Source organism: Schistocerca gregaria, chromosome 1 (assembly GCF_023897955.1).
Source record: "Schistocerca gregaria isolate iqSchGreg1 chromosome 1, iqSchGreg1.2, whole genome shotgun sequence".
Classification (NCBI taxonomy): domain Eukaryota; kingdom Metazoa; phylum Arthropoda; class Insecta; order Orthoptera; family Acrididae; genus Schistocerca; species Schistocerca gregaria.
Genome location: NC_064920.1, coordinates 987361065 through 987378603, shown reverse-complemented (window position 1 = coordinate 987378603; position 17539 = coordinate 987361065). Strand labels below are relative to the sequence as shown.

At 39.6% G+C, this 17539-nt stretch overlaps 1 protein-coding gene across 2 annotated transcripts in view; it reads left to right on the top strand.

Annotated features, from left to right (window-relative positions):
- The first annotated feature begins 6221 nt into the window (after positions 1–6221).
- Positions 6222–17539, top strand: part of LOC126277900 (ras-related protein Rab6) — an 88710-nt gene continuing 77392 nt past the window's right edge. The window contains exons 1-2 of one of the 2 annotated variants that reach the window (XM_049977459.1): positions 6222–6482; positions 8697–8755. In XM_049977459.1, the coding sequence (XP_049833416.1) occupies positions 6413–6482; positions 8697–8755 (129 nt within the window). In that variant the 5' untranslated portion in view covers positions 6222–6412. The remainder of the gene's footprint in view (positions 6483–8696; positions 8756–17539) is intronic. The other variant, XM_049977467.1, reaches the window with a different exon arrangement.

Genomic DNA, 17539 nt, shown 5'->3' with positions numbered 1-17539 from the left:
AGGCTTCACAGAGCATTCTGGCCATTAACACTCTGTTTGGATTATTCTGCTACAACAGGCTTGCTTTAGATAATCTCTGTGATTTGCCTGTTTTTTCAGTGGTACTTGGAACAACTGATGTGGGACGTACCTGGCGCAACAAACTATCTGGATGACATTCTGCCCACTGGTAACAACGTCCAGGAGTTGGTGCCAACCTTGACGGTCTTTTTGATGTTCTTGAAGAAGCCAATCTCAAGTTTAACGCAGAGAAATGCCGCTTATTTGTCCCTCACGTTCAATGTCTTGAATGTGTTCTCAGTGGTTCAGGAATACGACCCACATCACAATATATTCAACCCTTCCATCAACTCCCAGTCGCAAAGGACATTAATCAACTGTAATTTGTCGTCTGCCAATTCAATTATTATCGCAAGTTCATCTCATATCCTGTGGCCATAGCACAACTGCTCCATTAGTTGTTATGGAAAAATATAGAGTTACAATCGTGTCTGTGACAGAGTCATCCAAGATCTCAAGTGAGCCCTGCTCAGCCTGACATGTCCTATGGCCCGTGAACCATTAAAACCTTTAGTCATAGCAGCTGATGCCTCTGATTATGGTTTGACTTTGGTGTTATCTCATGAGATAAATGGTGTGGAACGTCCTATTGCATTCATATCGACTCTTACACAGATGTAACGCAACTACAGCCAAATAGGAAAGGAGGCCCTGGCTATCATGTTTGCAATAAAGAAATTCCGCGATTATATATACAGTCGACGTTTTATGTTATTAACTGGCTAGAAAAACTCTTTTGCTATTGTTATAGGCACAATCCAGTGTTCTGATCAAATCAATATATCGTCTCTGGAGGTGGCCACTGTTTTTGTCTTGCTACCGATATGATGTCAGATATGCTCAACAGCTCTACATAAAATTCTCTCTAAGTTGCCATTAGGACAGGACATGCATTCTGATTTGTAACAAGAAGTCTGTAGCAACATAGACATGGAAGCTGATGAAGCTATAGAAACCCTATCCCTGAATGCAAGAGTCATCACATGCCACTCCTTGGTGGACCAAGTTATCTGGGAAACACTCTATCTGGTTCACCAAGAGTGACTCACGGATTCGAAACAATTGGATCACCCATAAGTCCAAGCATTCTCGAACACCCACATTTCCACCCTCCGCAGAGTCCTCTTGTTGCAAGTAGAAAATGCATCATGATCCCTTCCGGCTTCCACTTTATAGCACCATACCCTATCCCTCCTACATCAAGGCCACTGGGGAATTGTGCACACAAACAGGCTGGTATGTCAACATGTGTACTGGTGAGAGATCAATGCAAATATTGCCAACAAAGTGGTTTCATGTGAGACCTACTAAAGCAAACAGGCAGCACACGCTCACAAATACACTCCTGGAAATGGAAAAAAGAACACATTGACACCGGTGTGTCAGACCCACCATACTTGCTCTGGACACTGCGAGAGGGCTGTACAAGCAATGATCACACGCACGGCACAGCGGACACACCAGGAACCGCGGTGTTGGCCGTCGAATGGCGCTAGCTGCGCAGCATTTGTGCACCGCCGCCGTCAGTGTCAGCCAGTTTGCCGTGGCATACGGAGCTCCATCGCAGTCTTTAACACTGGTAGCATGCGGCGACAGCTTGGACGTGAACCGTATGTTCAGTTGACGGACTTTGAGCGAGGGCGTATAGTGGGCATGCGGGAGGCCGGGTGGACGTACCGCCGAATTGCTCAACACGTGGGGCGTGAGGTCTCCACAGTACATCGATGTTGTCGCCAGTCGTCGGCGGAAGGTGCACGTGACCGTCGACCTGGGACCGGACCGCAGCGACGCACGGATGCACGTCAAGACCGTAGGATCCTACGCAGTGCCGTAGGGGACCGCACCACCACTTCCCAGCAAGTTAGGGACACTGTTGCTCCTGGGGTATCGGCGAGGACCATTCGCAACCGTCTCCATGAAGCTGGGCTACGGTCCCGCACACCGTTAGGCTGTCTTCCGCTCACGCCCCAACATCGTGCAGCAAGCCTCCAGTGGTGTCGCGACAGGCGTGAATGGAGGGACGAATGGAGACGTGTCGTCTTCAGCGATGAGAGTCGCTTCTGCCTTGGTACCAATGATGGTCGTATGCGTGTTTGGCGCCGTGCAGGTGAGCGCCACAATCAGGACTGCATACGACCGAGGCACACAGGGCCAACACCCGGCATCATGGTGTGGGGAGCGATCTCCTACACTGGCCGTACACCTCTGGTGATCGTGGAGGGGACACTGAATAGTGCACGGTACATCCAAACCGTCATCGAACCCATCGTTCTACCATTCCTAGACCGGCAAGGGAACTTGCTGTCCCAACACGACAATGCACGTCCGCATGTATCCCGTGCCACCCAACGTGCTCTAGAAGGTGTAAGTCAACTACCCTGGCCAGCAAGATCTCCGGATCTGTCCCCCATTGAGCATGTTTGGGACTGGATGAAGCGTCGTCTCACGCGGTCTGCATGTCCAGCACGAACGCTGGTCCAACTGAGGCGCCAGGTGGAAATGGCATGGTAAGCCGTTCCACAGGACTACATCCAGCATCTCTACTATCGTCTCCATGGGAGAATAGCAGCCTGCATTGCTGCGAAAGGTGGATATACACTGTACTAGTGCCGACATTGTGCATGCTCTGTTGCCTGTGTCTATGTGCCTGTGGTTCTGTCAGTGTGATCATGTGATGTATCTGACTCTAGGAATGTGTCAATAAAGTTTCCCCTTCCTGGGACAATGAATTCGCGGTGTTCTTATTTCAATTTCCAGGAGTGTACTTTGCTTGGCCATATCTACATCTACATCTACATCCATACTCCGCAAGCCACCTGACGGTGTGTGGCGGAGGGTACCCTGAGTACCTCTCTCAGTTCTCCCTTCTATTCCAGTCTCGTATTGTTCGTGGAAAGAGGGATTGTCGGTATGCTTCTGTGTGCGCTCTAATCTCACTGATTCAGCACTCTGATCATGACGCCATTTAGATTTTGCAGGCCCCTTCATTGGCTAGTCATGAGTTACTATGGGTGCTCCAGGGACCAAATTCCCCATGTTTCTCGGATGTCTTCAGCTTTCTCAGCACAGACTATTCAGACACTGGTATGGATCTTCACCGAAGAAGAATTCCTGGAAACCATGGTAACTAACAATGGGTCTCAGTTCACATTTTCCAAAATTACCTTTACATCACCAACAGAATCACCCTGGTGTACATAGCATCTCTCCAACACTTATCCAATGGATTATCGGAATGTTTTGTCCACATTTCAAGTCACACTAGGCAAAGCTGCACTGCTGTTATGACTTAAATCAAGCCCTCACTCTAGTTTTGGCGTCTTAACGTGTCACCTGTCAGGATGGCGTCAGCTCAGATGGAGATCTCCCTGGATGGCAGTACCAGGTCAAACATGTCATCCACTATACTATGAGAACTCTGTCCCAACTGAGGTGTCGACGCCACCGTTAGTACAAAAAAAGATGATGTCTAGGCATTATTTTCTCCGAAATTCGCCGCCAGTGGTCACCAGCAGTGATCACCCATTAGCTGGAGTAGATCATGGTGCAAGCACGACTGCACCATGGTTCCATTTTTCACACTGCCTCGGCCTGCATGTGACAGATCAAGCATCACTAGAGATCCCTGGCCATGTGGTGCTGTTTCCCTTCAGTGGCTACATGATCACAAATAGTTCCGCCAGCATCTCTATTTGGTCTAGGTATTTAGAGCAGAGGGCAGAGCAAAACCTCTCTGTCACATCTTCCATTAATGCTTTGGCCGAAATGCCGACTGCATTTGCAGTTCAACAAGAGTCTCAATCGGAACCTTCACAATGTTCGATGCTATGTCAACCACTTGCACCCTCAGCAAACAGAGATGCCTCCTAGCTGTGAATTAACACAATCTTTTGTCCCAGAGTTGGACATCCCTCCTCCCAAAATCTTGGACAGCAGCACAATCACAGCAGCTAAAGGGTCCACATTCTGCGGCCACTTGTTTCTTTCTGTCTCTCTTTGTCGTGTGGCAGCTTGCTGCCAGGTGCAAGTCTCTTTATGTGATGCCATTTAGGCGACTTGTACGTCATTGACGATGAGGGCAATACAACACCCAGTTCTCAAGTGGAGAAAATCTCTGAACCAGCTGGGAATCGAACCTGTGCCCTTTTGGCTGGCATTCAGTCATGCTAACGCCACAGCTACTAAGGTGGATTCAGCCTACGATGAGAAACCCCCCCCCCCCAATATGGACACCAGCTTTGATGGACATCATCCTCAGCCCTATGGGGTCACCAGTTCCATAGGCAGCTAATGAAGAGGCACCAGGTTCCTAGGACATTCAGATGTGCTGCACCCTCTCGTCCTTTGAGTGGAGGAGGGATGCTGTGTATGAGCTGTATGCTATACAGACAGGCAACCCGTCTCACAGTAGTGGTGTGGTGGCGGCCTAACCTCGAAGGAGCTACATCAGCAGATGACAGTGCATGAATGATGCACACTGCCTCGGCCTGCACGTTACAGATCAAGCATCGTAGAGATCCCTGGCCGTGTGGTGCTGTTTCCCTTCACTGGCCACATGATCATAAATAATTCCACCAGCATCTCTACTTGGCCTAGGTATTGAGAGCAGAGGGCAGAGCAAAACCTCTCTGTCGCATCTTCCATTAATGCTTTGGGCCAAATGCTGACTGCATTTGCAGTTCAACAAGAGTCTCAATCGGAACCTTCACAATGTTCGATGCCATGTCACATCAGCACCAACGACTAAGGGAGCTGTTAGTGTCTGCCTTTACCATCACTGGGACTTGGCCTCTGGACTCAAAATTAAAAATATTCTTTAACCGCCTTGAAGGTAGTCTTGACAGTATCAGGGGCCTAAACAAAACAATTATAGTATGTGGAGACTGTAACGCTGACTTTAACAAAGTTTCAAAAAATAGAGATGACCTTATGGTTATTTGTCCAACACGCAACCTGCTCTCAATTATAAATTCCCCTACCTGAGTTACAAGTGTATCCAGCACCACTATTGATATGATACTGATAAACAAGGAAAGCCATGAAAATGCAGCTAGAAACTTCATCACAGATTTCAGTGACCACTATGCACAGCTTCTTGAAATACCTTCAATACAAACCTAATTAAAAAAATAGAAACAAAAAAGTAGGAAGAACCTTCAGTCACTAAAACATTGAATACTTTAGGAATTTACTAAAGATGGAAACATGGACTGAAATGTAGATATGAAATCACAGATGAGAAGTTCAACATATTTATGGATATATTTACACACTATTTTACCACGTCATTTCCAGTTAAAAATCAGAAAATCACGTGTAGATTTCTAAGACTCGATTTCTCCGTGATCTGTTTCAAATTTTTCCTCGATATATGCAACCGAAATGTGATGTATCAAAATTACATTTCTCTGAATCCTCTGCGTTGCTAAATAGGGCTGTTAGCGTTGGCAGGTAATATCGATATCAAACTAAAAACATCTCCCAATATTCTGACACTGTCTGATATTACAAGTGAAATCTGACTGCAAGAAAATTACATTTGTCATGAGAATCATTGTTTTCTCCTTTCCTGCAAATTTTAAAATAAAATAAGCTACCTCGTTTTATTTTATCGGGGAAGTGTAAACACAACTACAGCCTTAGTTAGGAATACGTGGCTTTACGGTATGCACACTGTAAGTGACTGCTGAACTCTGTCTTGTCCATCATATCATCATATATGATGAAGACATTGAAATAAATTCGGAGACTAGAGAGAACGAAAAGTAATAGAAGAAAAAAGAAGCACAAATACAAGCACTTTGATAAAGCTTCACATGTTATCTGAAATTTCTGACAGCGTCTGATAAAAGGCGGAGATGCTTGCTGATGTTTTGTGTGATCGAACATTCAAGATTTTGTTGTGATAATTTGCTAAGCTCTCTTTCTGTTTATACGAAAAAAGGTATAACTTATTGGCAATGACGATGTAATTATATAAAACATGAAAAGCTTTGGAGTGGATTAACGCTTTTATTGATATCCTAAAAACTCTGATTATATATATTATTATAACTAATTTGAGAGCCGTGTACTGCCTCTCATATGATCATTCCAAAAATAATCATTGATCGCCTGTTTTATCGGATCCATAGTTATCGAACTACATTGTACGTCTCTGGAATAGTCCACCTATTGTTATCTATGACAGAAGTGGGATTGTAGTGACGTCACGGGCTGTAACGTCGTAACGTGGCGGATTAGTGATTAATAGGAGGGGCTGTCAATTTTCGTGGTTTAATGATTTCTGTGAAACGGTTTGCATAAAAGTTACATCTAATATACGTACTAATTTAGATAAACGAGCCGAAAAATGTCATCCTCGGGCGATTTCGGCAACCCATTACGCAAGTTTAAATTAGTTTTCTTAGGAGAGCAAAGCGGTAAGTTGTGCTTTACTGTTTTCAGCATAAAAGCATTCTTTATAAATATTACGAGCAATATATCGTGTTCATGCTGTGATTATTTTATTGGCAACTAGACTATGTACTTTCGAAACATGACGTGCATTGTTCATATCCGGCTGTCAACTACTGTCATACCGTAATTTAAGTTTGTTAGTACTATTGTGCACCAATTTTTACATTGCTGTTACTTTGCCTAGATGTAAATAACGGCCGTCGTACAACATATTTACTTTCTGCGGTAGTGACGGGTTCCTTTACTTAATAGAGAACAAACTTTCATCGATGTTTTTGCGTATTACCAATTAACCCATAAAATTCAGTAAATAAAATTCCGTATTTTACTCATAAATTGTATTATAAAAGATCGCGAAAGGACATACTAAGTTTGCTCATAAAATTACTAATTTTCTAAATGAGATAAAAGCGTAAAAATCCGAATGACTTTTTAAATTCTTCCGTGCTCGTAATATGTTGATGCAAAGTTCACTGAAGATAGATATAATTTGTTGTTTTTCTGTAAATGGTACATGCCCTTTATTAAATGTCATTGTTTTTTATGTTAGGAACTTTCAGCAATTTCCATAATGTACGTGACGTTTTTATGTATCAGCAACGTACATTTTTCACGATGAAGGAGACAGTCAGGCTCAGAATGTGGGTAGTTGAAACTTAGAATGTAATATTTAATGATATTTCGGTTTGTCAGTCTGATTGGTAGTGATCCTTTCAATTATTTCTTAATAATATGTAAATATCACTCACAAATGGTTAAGAATTAGACGTGATGGAAATGAATTGCTTTCTCTTATAATGTACGTGAAATGGAGAAGTAGGCAGTTGTCAGTTATATGGTTGTAGGCATGTAGATCTTCAGTGACATGTTTCAGTGGTGCTGCTGCTATATAGAACCTTTCTGCTCCATTGATATGAGTAAATCTGGCTCGTATATGTACTTCTTTGAAAGTCAATATGACAACTGCAAGCAGCACAGTATTATATGGTCACTACTATGTCCTGCATTAGACATTTATTGATTTGATCCCGTTAGGAAATAACGGGCTTCACATTCCCTTCAAATCATCCTGATTTAGGTCTGTCTTGTGGTTTTCCTAAATAGTTTAAAGCAAATATTTAAAGATTTCCATTGGTTTTGTCCCCCATTGTTGCCCTACATGAGATTTTGCTCCATCTGTAATGGCCTTGTCATTGGTGGAATGTTGTACCCTAAATTCTTCTTTACGTCTGGCACTGATACAATCAGTTCATACCAAGTGAAGTGATGCCGTAGTTAGAACACTGGACTCTTATTCAGGAGAGTGATGGTCAAATTCTCATCTGGCCATCCAGATTTAGGTTTTCTTTGTTTTCTTTAAATCACTCCAGGTGAAAGCCAAGATGGCTCCTTTGAAAAGAGTATGGCCAATTTCCTTTGCCATCCTTTTGTAATCAGAGCTTTTGCTTGGTCTCTGATGATAGTTTTGACAGGGTATTAAACTTCTTTTTCCTGTCAGAAGTTCTTGCAGTTTCATCTATGAATGTGATAGGAACAGAGAATCAGAAGAAGATAGCAATTAGAAAGAACAAGTATATCAAATGAATCAATCATTACAGTTGCCAGCTAAGTAGGACATACATTGCACATACAGGTGACTAGGGTAAAAGTTGCATAGTGGACTGTGCTTGTATTTTTGTTGTTTATGTATGATCTGTGTACTTAATGTGCATCAAAATACTCATCCATTATCTGATGTAGGTTTTCTAAATTCATCTTTGAGTTTTAGCTTTCATGGTGAGAAGTGTATTAAATAGGGCACGAGCATAAACAGTAGGGTGGGCAACAGATAACTGTAGTACCACAACCTTCGTTTGGCTCTCACATTTGTTGGCTTTGCCAACTCTCAACCAAATTATTACCTTCCAACGTAACCTACACTTTGGGTTATGCTACAGATCAGTGCCAAGACAATAAAGACTTTGGAGGGAGGGGATTCCAGTGTCACACTCTAGTCTTGGTCAATATTTATGGAGTGTTTCTTTTACATGTTGGTAAGACCTAGTTTGCTTGTTGCTTTCTGGTGCTGAATTTTGAAAGCTGCCTAAAACAATTTAAGAACTTGATGACATAATTTAACATGCATTGTTAAATCATTTTATCAATAATGCTTGTAATTAACAATTTTCTTTTTGCAGTTGGGAAAACGTCTCTCATCACAAGGTTTATGTATGACAGCTTTGACAACACATATCAGGTAATGAACTCATCCTTATTTTGGTATGTGAAATATTTCAACCTACTTCAGACATTTTACAATAATGTCTGATTTACCCTAAATCCACATGGCGTAGATGACATTCATTTGCTCGCTCACTCACACTTGATCAATTTCTGCATTGGTTACAATAACTATTCGGACTAGCATTTTATGTGCCAGAAAGTGAATTCCACTTTGATGGTTGAAAATGGTTACTGCAGTAACTGCAGTTGTAAGGCATTGGTCGTTGCAGTTGTTAATGCGTGTTGAGCATGGTAAATTGTTAAACAGTTGTATGTTTGGTTATTAATATGAATTTCCCTATATATTTCCTGCATTCTGTGGGCAGCTTGTTAAATTGAAGTTTCCTGTGTTTGAAATATCATATGAATCACATCTGTCAAAAAAATATATTAGCCTACTCACATTACAGGGACAAAAATTTCACGATAAAAATAGTAGATAAAATGGAGAAAATGAATGTCACTTACTGTGAATTGATGTTTTGGGACATAAAAACTTAACTAGTTTCTGATCCATCAGTGTTTTTCTTTTGTAAGTTCTCTCTCACTGAATAAGGGTTGTCAGTGTACTGTTGTGCCAGTGAATTGTTGCACATCAGCAATGTGCCACTGTTCATCTATTTTCATTTTTGTTATTACTCATCCAATATAAACATAAAAATATTGCATGGCAGTTGTATTAGTGCAGTGCTTAAAATGAAAAACTGATTAGTTATAACAGTATTTGTAAATGAAAATTATACCCCCTAGTCTCAATGTTTTGGAATTTGTTTACTATCAAATAATCTCAATTTTTCAACATGTAATTTTTGTGACTTTACTTCATTGTATATTTATTAGGGCATGAATATGATCATTCCTTACACATAGTTACATTCATTCCTTCTTACGTTATTATCCATTATTCTTTTACCCTGGGATGAAGGGAAGTAGTATCACACTATAATTAAAAGGTTTGAGGTAGGTAATGTAGATCTATAAATTACAATGGCTGTTGTAGCATTGTAATGTTTGCAGGTGCATGTTGTGGTGATGTAAAAGGTGTGCTGATGTAGTCCATGCAGTTGTGCAGAGCCACTATGCAGGGGTGGCTTAGGGGTTGTGCAACTGCCTAGCAGAAGATTGGTGAAATCCCAGGCTTCTTACCTGAAAGATTCTGCTAGAATGCAGTGTTAACACTTAAAATTGAAATTAACCAGCCCTTTTTCAAACCTCATTACTTCGTTGTAGTACAAGCCAGCAATGTAACATTTGCAGATTGTGTAAAAGAAATTGCTCAACAAATTCTGAAAATTTACTGGCTAAAGTAAGCATAGTGTTCAGTTCTTCTATTTTGTGCTGCTGTTGACATTACATCATTGGCTATAGCCAATCTGGTGGTAACATAGCGTAGCCAATTGTAGACTGATAACGGAAATGCTGAAAGTGCCAAATGTCAAACTAAGAAAACAGAAAGTAACAAAGATTTATTCACATTAAAATTATATTATTTGAAAGGATGCAAATTATAATTTCATATCATTTGCAGTATCTAACAGAAAATTTTTTACAAGAGTGTAAAAAGTTCAGAATTTAAAAAAAATATGAAAACAAAAAATTTAGGTAAAAATTTAAGTGCCATGGTTCATTTCTGAGGAGTCACTGAATGTGTAAAGCTCTTATTTCAAATCAATTACAAAGAATACAGTAACTGAAATCACTGGTACAATAGGAAATAAAATTCCCTGTGTTTCACTTAAAAGCGGTGGACCCTGTTTCTTTTGTTTTCAGCACTTAATATATTGATCAATGGGAGGTAGTGAACATTTCCTAGGACGAGTAGATCATGCCGCTTGAACCCCAAAATTACTGCAAATTTTGTTTTGTTTTATTATGCTGTACAATGCGCAGCTAAATTCGAGTGATTTCAACTTACGTCTTGGTAGTTCTTTTTACTAGACAACAGCTGCCATTTGCTTCAGACACTTTCCTGGAACACTTCGCTGAGTATTCTTCTTCATTTCTAATCTTGTTGTTCCTTTCCAACATAAAGCACAGGACACTGAAATTAAGTAGCATATGCTGTTGCTTGTCGCTTGCAGCAAAGTTAGTGAGAAAAAGGTTATATCGTGCTTCCACCACAGTCGCATACATTTGGGGCATTCAGTATTCCTTATGCCTCGGACATAGGATCTTACACTGCATAATCTAGTGTAATGTTTTGAAGTGCCAGGGAAGTCATTTGGGTACTTTCAACGTATATCTCAAGTTATTAGCCTTGGCACATTCAGTGGTTTACAGGAAACAAATGAAAGTATCAAATTTTGACACTTTCTGCGTTTCCAGTTTTGAGCCTTCAATTAGAATCACTCACTTGTCAAGTCTTGGTCATCACAAATATTTGGCTGATATTTCCAAACATGTCCCAATTTATGGTGTTGTGGTCAGGTTGGTACCTAGTGATGCAGCTTAAATTGGTGCTAATGAAATGAGCAGCAATGAAATTTGCAATCTTTTTTGACATTTATAAGTGGCTATTTTGTACAAGATACTGCAAGATTTCTGAGGTTGTGGTTAGGCTGAGACCCAATAGTACAGTTTACATTGCTCCAAATGAAATAACATTTCTAATCTGGATTATCACAAATATTTGGCTGTTTTAGAGTGAAACAGAATAACAGCCAATTTGATTTATGAGGGAAAGAAAATTATGGATGAATAATTTGACTGACTCCACATCCGAAACAATTCATCGTGATCACTTCTCGTCATTTGTTAAGCAAACCATTACTAACAACAGAAAATCTGCAAATATCTTAAGTACGTTTTCACGCATTTACTTAAATCATGCAGACAATTATGTGATAAGCAAATGTGATAGAAGTGGCCAGTAACAGAGTTGAATAAACTGATTTCTTTTGTATAGTTGCACCAAACTTTAACATTGTATACTGTAAAATGAGTAGCTTTTATTGACTTTTCTATGTGCCTTGTGGGATGTATGCCAAGGCTTGCTGGTGAGATTGCAGTGTAGTAATTTTCCTTGCACTCATCTGACGGCTTCTGTGTATGTAAAATGACCCTTGGACAAAAGAATGTAGATACTGATCCTTAACAACTGTGTCAGCATTCCAAGATTCCATTGGCTTCTCTGAATATCCACAAATGTAGAACCAGCTGATTCATATACACACACACCCCACAATATTGTTTGACATATTGCAACATGTTAAGGACACACAAAACACCTGTTCTGTTCATATTTGTCTGTGTAAAAGACGCATCAGTATAAAAGACTCATTCTTTTTAAGATCTTTTTTAGGGAAAAAATTTTCTCACCTAATACATCTACTGTAAGACAACTATAACGTGTATTTGAATGTGTGTCAAATGTCTAGGCAGTGTAAGTAGGAAAGATTGCTCACCTTTTAATTTTTATTCTCAGAAACAAAGGAAAAATACTTACAGCTGTCATGTCAGTGTGTGGATCCTCATACCATAAATTATCCTCTGTACATTCCATTTGAATATTGATTCCAAAATTCAAAGATGGGTTAATCAATGTTTCAGTTTCTATAGGAGTCCCATGAAGCTCTGACTCTCACACATGAGAAATGCTGTTATCTTCCTCCTTTCTGATGGTGTAGTTTCAAACCTCCTACATTCGTCCCTTAACTAGTGCTTTGATAGATGCATCTAACAACTGAAGTAAACTAGTAGCCCACCTGGACTTAGAGATAACGTGTCTTAAATTAAATTCGTCTTTTTTATTGTCTTGTTGTGAGAGACGAAGTCTGATACCTTACTAACAGAGCAGACTTCTTCAATTGGTCTCCACATTGACTATACCAAATGTAATTGGCCAATGACTGTGCAAGGGGTCTTGTCATGATTTGAAGTCTTAACAGTAAGTGATCGAACAAGTGTTTGCCTGGGATGCACCCAGTTCTAACAGTAATGTCTTTTGTGCCCTTGGAATTAAGTTCTGTTTGAAGTTACATTGAAAGTTAGCAGTGTTTTGCCCCTTAATAAAATTTTGCAGAAGTTCAAACTTTCCTCTTTTCCTTGCATTAATGACAAATCAATGAAATTCAACAATTTGTTCTTCATACTCATCATCTGCAATATTTTTGCCGTGGCCTGCATACAAAGTTGAGACCGCTTCATAAATCTTCAACACTGCGATGTTGATGTTGTGAAGCTTGGCATTGCTTTTGCTCGAGGATAAATTTTGTAAAAACTGAAATTCCTGCTTGTCTGTTGTCTAAAATTCAAGTATTGAGCTCTGCTTCAAGTTTTGGCCCTTTAACAGTTCAACTTCTCATATTATGTTTACTGTAAGGTACTTTCTTTAAAATGTCTACCTGATCCCACCAATGTCTTAAGATTTTTTCAATTGGAGGTGGCCCAAAATGGCTTTCTACAGCCCTGTTTTTATGTTCTTTAGTATATGCAATCACTTGCACCTTAAATGCAATAGTATAGCAATACCATTTTCCAGCCACCATGGTTTGCAAGCAAAACCACAATAAAGATATGACTCCAGTGGGTCTCTGCATGAGACACAATAACTGAAGCTTGAACAAACTATATAAACTGTTAACAGCTGCGCATGTGCATCTAATAAACTCTGAACAATGTTCAAAATTTCCAAGGAAGCTAACAGTGATTTGCTTCAAGCCCAAACACAGAAATTTTGAGCTTTTAGGTATATACCGTAACTTGCTGCCAGTGTATGATACACCCAGTTTTCGGGCCTATTTTCGAAGGAAAACATGTCGTAAAAATCTGGAGAACATCAGCATCAGACTTGGCTGGAAGTAGAAAGAGAACTGAAGAGTAGAGGAGATGGAACAAAAACCAAAAACATAACGTGGATGAAGGCTGAATCAGTTGCACAAACTGTTATTTATGGTGAAAACAATATTCCATGTACCTAAAAAGGAGTCTCTCTCTCTCTCTCTCTCTCTCTCTCTCTCTCTCTCTCTCTCTCTCTCTCTACCCTTGAGCAAGTGCACCTATGTATAAACTGTGCCAGCCACAAATAACATTGTTTTGTACTGTTCCATTGTTTTCAGTTGCAAACCCTCTTTTATTCCTTTATTATTTATTCAGCCAACAGTGATAAGGTGTATTGCTATGCACCCAAGTAAGCAACAGTAATATAAAATAAACAGCAAGCCAAGTGAGAAAAAAATTACATTCCATGCTAGCAGAATAACCCCATAATGAGGCAGTTGCCCGCGAGATAATTACTAATCGAATGAGTTTTTGGCAGGTATCTGATGGAACTGTACTGTTTCATGTTCCGAGTGGATTATTACTGTGCAGTAACACTTGAATGGGGCAACTGTCATATGATGAAAGTTCATTTCATTGTTTAATTAAACTGAGGTTAAACTGTGATTCTACTCATACATGTTTACCTTGGTAACAAATATAGTTATCCTCTACATGTATGTAAAGTATGCCATGCACCCATTCCTATTATGAAAATTGGTGTGCCTGCTCAAGGATTATAAAGAGAATAAGCAGAAGTGTACAGTTTTACATGAGCCACAATAAAGTGAAGGTTAGGGTGCCAGAAATGGTAAAGGTAGAGAAACAAGTTATTGAGATTGAGTATTATATTTTAAGTAAGACATAAGGTCTACAGGCCTCAAATTTGCTGCAGTGTTACTGACAAAATACTGGAAGTGCCTCACAATGGAGGAGGCATTGAAAAAGCTTGTTAAGAGTATTTCAAGCAGAAAACTTTGGAACAAATGAAGTGAAAAAAAAGTTAGAATTAACAAGAATCAAAAAAATGTCAGATTAGAATGGTTCCAGAAAAGAAAGATGTAACCTATAACTATGCAGTACACAGCAATTCATCTGCAAAAATTTAATAGGAGAGGAGGAATAAAAGTTCATAAACTTGTGTGTGACAATTTCAAAACTGTTTCCTACAAATTAGCAAATCGAATGACTATGAACCGATATTCATATCTTCCTGGAAGGAAATAAGCTAGATTGACTCACACTTTCAATAATTACTGTCATATTGAAGACAGCTTTAAGAGGCAGAAGAGGCTCAGTAGAATTCAAAAACAGTGAAGGTTATCATTCATATGGAGCTACATAATACCAAGAAATGCTTAAATAATTACCTGTCTTGCCAGTTGGTATTTACAAAATAGAAAGATGGAGTAAAATCGAAGTACCAGGAATAAAAGTAGGCAGTACTGTTAACCACTGGAGCAGCAACTATAATATTACTCAAAACAGGGACAAGTCGATGGTGAACTACCTGCTGTATTAAGAAATCAGCAGCTGGAAACTGGTATGGCCATGTTATAGCAATGAAAAATATAGACAGCAAGCACAATGATTTGATGCAGAGGAAGCAAACGGGTACTAGGCAGGTAGTGGTTAGGAATGGTCAAGACAGAAGTAGTTTGTGAGGGGTTAAAGTTCAGAAGCAGGAAATGTGAAATGAATAGAAGAGTTGAGATTTTTTGCACCATGCCCAGGAAGTTAAGAGTTTAATAATATTTTCATCTGAAAAAAATCAAATGAGGAACACAAATTAGGGGGTATGTATATGAAGAATATTGATCTCCATGCTTTCTGTACTTAGACGTAAGGCATGTACTTCTCAGTTATTGTTAAATTGCTACATGGGAGATTGTTTTTACACTGTTTCATATAAAAGTCTCGTATTCTGCCAAGGCTCATTGTTTGTTTCCCACATAGTCACCAATTTATCCACGTGTACTTCCAGTAATTGGTGCCACTACGCAAAAGTTGCAAATTGTTTGAAACCAGACATGTTGGACTTCAATCCTGCAAAATCCTCTTCTGTACACAACATAAACATTTCTGTGTGTACATATATTCTTATTCATCATGAATTAGGTTATGTTTGACTATGTGGTACATCCAGGAAGTCATTTCTGAAAGCATTTGTATGGCATGTAGCCATGTATGGAAGTGAAACATGGACGATAAATAGTTTGGACAGGAAGAGAATAGAAGCTTTCGAAATGTGGTGCTACAGAAGAATGCTGAAGATTAGATGGGTAGATCACTTAACTAACGAGGATGTATTGAATGGGACTGAGGAGAAGACAAGTTTGTGGCACAACTTCACGAGAAGGGATCGATTAGTAGGACATGTTCTGAGGCATCAAGGGATCACCAATTTAGTATTGGAGGGCAGCGTGGAGGGTAAAAATCGTAGAGGGAGACAGAGAGATGAGTACACTAAGCAGATTCAGAAGGATGTAGGTTGCAGTAGGTACTGGGAGATGAAGAGGCTTGCACAGGATAGAGTAGCATGGAGAGCTGCATCAAACCAGTCCCAGGACTGAAGACAACAACATCAATATGTGGTACATCATGCTCCAGGACAACATAAAGCCCTAAATTTTTGTTTTTAACATACTAATTTCTAATATTTACTTTTGTTTGTATAAACTTTATTATACCTGAAGCCATTTGGTAGAGTTATGACATCATTTAGTGTCTGTCTGGCTGCCCAGCAGTTGTAAGTGGGTGCATCACCAGAGTTCGTTTATATGAAACAGTAGAAGATAAAATGGGAGATAATATAATTCAAACCCATTATGTCACTCTTCTAAAGTTTCATGTGACATTACATTGATTTGAGGTACTGTGCTGTCATGGTTGTTACTATAGAAGTAAAAGGCATTCATTTTAATAATCTACGAAAAGACGGCACTTGTAAGTTTTGAGAAAATAAATGTTTCCGAAATATATACATCGTCTTAAAGTTAAAGGAAGATAATAAGGCTCTGATCTCCAGCTTATTTCGTTTTAGCTGCTGTTACGCGATGACAGTATTATTTGACCTGGCACGTTTAGGACCATTCAGTGTGTTATTGTTGTTTGGTATGAAGCCATGAAGAATTTTATATTTTGATAAGGCATTTAGTAACAAAGCCCATTGAAATATCGTATTTACTAGTTTATCTGTGTCTGGTGCGTTTTGTTACGAAACTCAAATTTCGATGTCTCTTTTACAGGGTTTAGAGAAACACTTGCGTCGAATATGGACGGAGACGTACATTTTACGTTAGAAACGCGCCAGATTTCCGTGAATCTGTTTAATGTACGGATATAATTTATTATTATTACGTTAGCCATAAAGAAATAACCATCCACAGACAGATCTGTTAATTATGTAAATATTTTGCATTTGTCGAAAATGAACTTAAGTATCGGTAGAAGATTGACTTTGGGTATGGAGAGGTATCATTAAAATTTTTGACGTAAAATAAATGAAAATTCCGAAATTACATATTTAATTTCTATTATTAGGCCTACTCTTCTTTATTCGCCTTCCTGTTATTCGTAGTTAGTTCATCATTTTTCGTTAGTCACAGGTGTGAACAACCTCTTCCAAAAGTAGACGCAGTTACGATTTGTTTCTCTAGGTAAATGTTAGCAGAGCAGTGTCACCGACCTGCTCGGTACCACAGTGGAAGGTAGGAGAACGATCGTCTTAGGAGGGAGTATTGATTTTTTCCCCCGTGTCGCTGTTAACAGGCGCCGGGCTGGCTGTGTTGAACTAAGCGTCTCAGAGGCGGGACATGCCGCAGTGTGCGCGTCAGTACACATTGTTTATTTTTCTTGGCTCTTTGTTAGAAAGGCCTGTTTGAACCAGTCGTGATTATCTCATACTCTGCAGAGTAGCTTCGCACCTTGCGTGTTAACTATTTTACTGAGAAGAAAAGTATTTTGGGTGGTAAAACAGCATTCAGAGCGACAAGTACGG